General features: G+C 50.2%; 1 protein-coding gene across 1 annotated transcript; it reads left to right on the forward strand.

Annotated features, from left to right (window-relative positions):
- Positions 1–1,160: 1,160 nt before the first annotated feature.
- On the forward strand, positions 1,161–2,078 carry Uqcc4 (ubiquinol-cytochrome c reductase complex assembly factor 4). The gene is made up of 2 exons (XM_026385515.2): positions 1,161–1,260; positions 1,344–2,078. Exons 1-2 carry the CDS (start codon positions 1,229–1,231, stop codon positions 1,714–1,716), a joined length of 405 nt encoding a protein of 134 aa, XP_026241300.1. The 5' UTR covers positions 1,161–1,228; the 3' UTR covers positions 1,717–2,078.
- The last annotated feature ends 2,095 nt before the right edge of the window (positions 2,079–4,173 follow it).

Consider the following 4,173-nt stretch of genomic DNA (forward strand, 5'->3'; position numbering starts at 1 on the left):
CACTCTGATGTAGCATGACCTCAGTTTAACAACATCTGCAAAGACCCTGTTTCCAAAAACTGCCATACTCTTGTTTTCTGAGGGGGAACTACAGGCTCAATACAGTATCTTCCATTATCAGCAGTAGCCTGAGTGTGTGTCACCCAACTACAGCTAGGAAGCTCAATGGGGCTCAGAGGATCAAGTTACCCTCTAAGGTCTCATTTCTGTTTCTGATTCATGACAGTCATCAAGACTGGGATGGGCGCCCTGTCCTGTTCTGTCCTGGGTGAAGCCCCAGCCCCTGCACTACCTTCTCACCCAAACCCTGCATGGCTGGCCTGGGCAGTTTGTGCTTAGCCACCATGAAGCATCTCAACCTGAAACAGCACCAGTCTGAGCTGGTGGCCCCTCTGCAGCTCCATTCAAGCCTGCAGACCCTTGACCTCTTCCTCCAGGAAGCTCTCTAGACCACCCACTATCCACACTTCAATCGCCCTCCTCCCATGCACACTGGGTGCTCCCAGGTTCCTGCAGGGGAAGTTGGTGTGCCTGTGATTCTGGTGGGGCTCTGAGCTGGAACAGGTGGGGCGGGCCCATGGAGCTGGCAACAGGTGCCTCTGTTGACACAGCAGCTCTGAATGCATCCTGGGCTGGGCCTGCTGTTAGGAGGGGGGCGGGGACGCCCAGGTGTCCTTGGCTGGAACAACTCTAGGCTCTCCCGATCTAATGCTGTGACAGCATCTCCGGCCAGGAATATCTGAGCCAAGTGCTTCCCTCGCCGGGAAGCAGGCACAGAAAGACATCACACGTTCCAGGTCACGAGGTAGCTTTTGGATCTGATTTTGTGCCATCCCCAGAGCAGATTATGGCTCCCGGAAGAAATCTTAAATGTGTATTTCTAAGTGAAAGAAACCAAGATGAAAAGGCTGAAGCGTGAGTGACGGCACCCCAGAGCAGACGATAGCTTCCGCCAGACATCGAGCTCCAAGAGGGGGCGTGCGGAGAACAAACGGTGCGTGCTCGGCTGGTCCCAGTACCGCTGCCCAGGCCGGACGGATAACTACACTTCCCAACAGGCCGCGCGGCATCTGGGGGCGGGGCCTACAGCGGAAGTGCTCGGAGGAGTACGTCATTTCCGCGGCGCGGCTGGGCTCACGTTCCGTAGTCGTGAGGCCAGGTATGGCGGCGGCTTCCGATCCTGGCGACGGAAGTGACGCAAGCGGCGCGCCGCCGGGAGGAGGTCGCGATGAACCGCGTTCTGTGTGCGCCCACCGCAGGGTGAGGATCTTGCTGTCTTGATGGGCCAGGGCCGGGGCCGAGGCCAAGGCCAGGCGGCCCATTCACTGGTATCTCCTTTGTAGGGCCATACGGGCGCTCAGGCTTGCGGGCTTGGCTCCACGGAATCTGCACCCGCCGCCGACTGGCCGGGCCCAACCCGCGGACGATGAGGAGGACCCCGAACGCCCCCTTCGGTTTTCCTCCAGCAAAGCCAGCCCGTCCCGCTGGACCGTGATGCATTCCCTGGGGAAGGAGCAGCAGCGGCCCTGGTGGAAGGTGCTACCCCTCAGCCTCTCCCTCCTGGCTCTGATCTCCTGGTGCTTCCTGAGGCAGGAGAGCGGCGCGGACCAGTGGTTGAGACGCGTGCTGGAAATAGAGGGGCCTGAGCCCAGAGACGCCCCCGAGGAGCCCAGCGCGCGGGCCGCCTACCCGGCGAGAGCCTCGGGTGCCGGCTGAAGGACTCGCGCTCGTGGCGCTGACACGCGTGAAGGCAGAGGGAGGTCGGCAGGAGCCTGCTCCTTGTCTAACACCGTTGCGCAGTGATTGCGTCCTAAAGACTTCTCAGATCCACGGGGAAGGTGTTGGCCGCATTGTGTGCCGCTGGATTTGGGATGTCTTTGTACAGCCTAGTCATGTCGCCAAAGCAGTCCTGGCGGATACTTGTAATCCAGTGTTACTTTGCAGACCATGTGCTTTCTGAAACACTAACTGACATGAGTGTTAGAACGTGCTATTCGTAAAGAACATCTGTTGGTGTTAGTTTTGTATACTACTAACAAATTGAAAATACATTTTAATACAATGATGCACTAAGGCGATTCAGGTGTTTTTTCCTTTTGTTACATCTAATTGAAAAAGTATTTTAGTAGGCCAACAACCGCCTTTTTAAAAACTGTAGTTTGTTTGTTCATTGTGGTGCTGGGGATTGAACCCAGGGACCCCAGCCATTTATTTTGAGACAAGTCTCTCAAATGCCGAGGCTGGCCTCAAACTTGTGATACAATTTCATCTGAAATTGCTGGGATTACAGGCTGCACTACTGCACCTGACTGTGCAGAACTTTATTTTTAACATGTCAACAACTTTCTGTTGTAGGAAACAACTAATAAGTATTTCTTTCAGTTGTAGATGGACACAATGTCTTCACTTTTTAAAGTTTTTTTTTTCAGATGTAAATGGACACAATACCTTTATTTTATTATTTTTATGAAGTGCTGAGGATTGAACCCAGTGCCTCACACATGCTAGGCAAGCGCTCCACCACTGAGCCACAACCTCAGCCCTCTTTGCTTATTTTTATATGGTGCTAAGGATTGAACCCAGTGCCTCACACTTGGGACGCAAGTGCTCTACCACTGAGCTTCAGCCCCAGCCCAATAAGTATTTATTTTCACAAATTGCAATCACTATTTTGGATTACCTGAATATAGTTTTCCAAGTGTTATGTAAGAACAAACTTGCTTAATTTGAATTAAATACAAAATATATAAAAAGTAGCTTACCTTTACTTGGACTTCAGCTGGAAGGCTTTATTATCCTGTGTGGTGCTGAAGGTACTGTCCCCACCGTTCCCGCCCCTTCCCCCCACCCCCCATGCATGTTTGAAAAACAAGTTTTGGGCCACTAGGTGTAGCAGTGTACACCTTCTTACAAGGACCTCTCTGCAGAAGTTGCTGAGGATTTGCCACCTTCATAGACTACCAGGAACTGGGGTGTGTACCAGCATACTCATTGTTGAAGGACTGAGCCTGAGGCCTAGGAAAGACTGCCTAGGCTTAACTCCCCTGGCCTGGTCCTAGAGGGGGCAAAGAACTAAGGTGCTTTCTCTTTGCTTGGGGTGTTTGTAACCTGTTTGGATGTGAGCATTTTGTTTGAGAGCAGTCATTCAAACCAGAACTCTTACTCTATCTTTAAGAACTTTTGTGTTAACAAAAAGCTTTTATCTTTTGTTTTGAAGTGCTGGGGATTGAACCCAGGGCCTTGTGCATGCCAGGCCAGCATTCTATACCACTGAGTTACACTTCCAGCCCTTTTTAGTTTTAGTTTAAAATAGGGCCTTATTAAGTTGCCCAAGCTGATCTTGAACTTGGGATCCTCCTGCCTCAGCCTCCTGTGTAGCTGGGATTATAGATATGTGCCACCACACCTGGCTTAAAGTAATTTCCATTTAACAAAGCAATATATATTCTTTTCTAGAAAAGATAGTAAGCAAAAGAGAACCAGAAGCACCAAATGTAAACACTTTGAATATTTCATCATTTAGTTTTTTGTGTAACTATAATATTGTTTTTCAAAGACACAGTGGGGTTTTTTTTTTGTTTGTTTTGTTTTACAGTGCTAGGAATGGAGCCCACAGCCTTCAGCATGCTAGACAAGTGCTCTTCCACACTGACCTGCACCTCCAGCTCCTGTGGGATTTTTTTTTTTTTTTTGTACTGGGGATTGAACTCTGGCACTGGACCACTGAGCCACACCCCCAGCCCTAATTTGTATTTTATTTAGAGACAGGGTCTCACTGACTTGTTTAGTGCCTCCCTTTTGTTGAGGCTGGCTTTGAACTCATGGTCCTCCTGCCTCAGCCTCCAGAGCTGCTGGGATTACAGGTGTGTGCCACCGTGCCCAACAATGTGGGATTGTTTTTAATGACAGCACTCGCCCTATGTAGCACATCCTGAGTGCATCCAGGCTGTTGGCTTCACACTGGTCAAGGGATCCTCTTTTACTCATGACACTAGTCATGAGTAAAAGAGGATCCCTTGACCAGTCAGGGACAGTGGGCACACCTGAAGTTTCCAAGGGGTGACAACTGAGTAGGGTAATGGATGCACAGCTAGTTAAATCTTTTATTTTATTTAACTATTTTTTTGTAGAGTGCTTGTCTTATTCCCTTATTCCTTGCCCTCCTGGCCTGGA

The sequence above is a fragment of the Urocitellus parryii genome, chromosome 9, assembly GCF_045843805.1.
Source record: "Urocitellus parryii isolate mUroPar1 chromosome 9, mUroPar1.hap1, whole genome shotgun sequence".
NCBI classification, from domain to species: Eukaryota; Metazoa; Chordata; class Mammalia; order Rodentia; family Sciuridae; genus Urocitellus; species Urocitellus parryii.

Excerpts from the sequence above, each read along its gene's own strand:
- Uqcc4 (XM_026385515.2), top strand. The coding sequence starts at position 1,229 with ATGAACCGCGTTCTGTGTGCGCCCACCGCAGG. Across the intron at positions 1,261-1,343 it reads CTGTGTGCGCCCACCGCAGG|GGCCATACGGGCGCTCAGGC; the intron begins GTGAGGATCTTG and ends TCTCCTTTGTAG.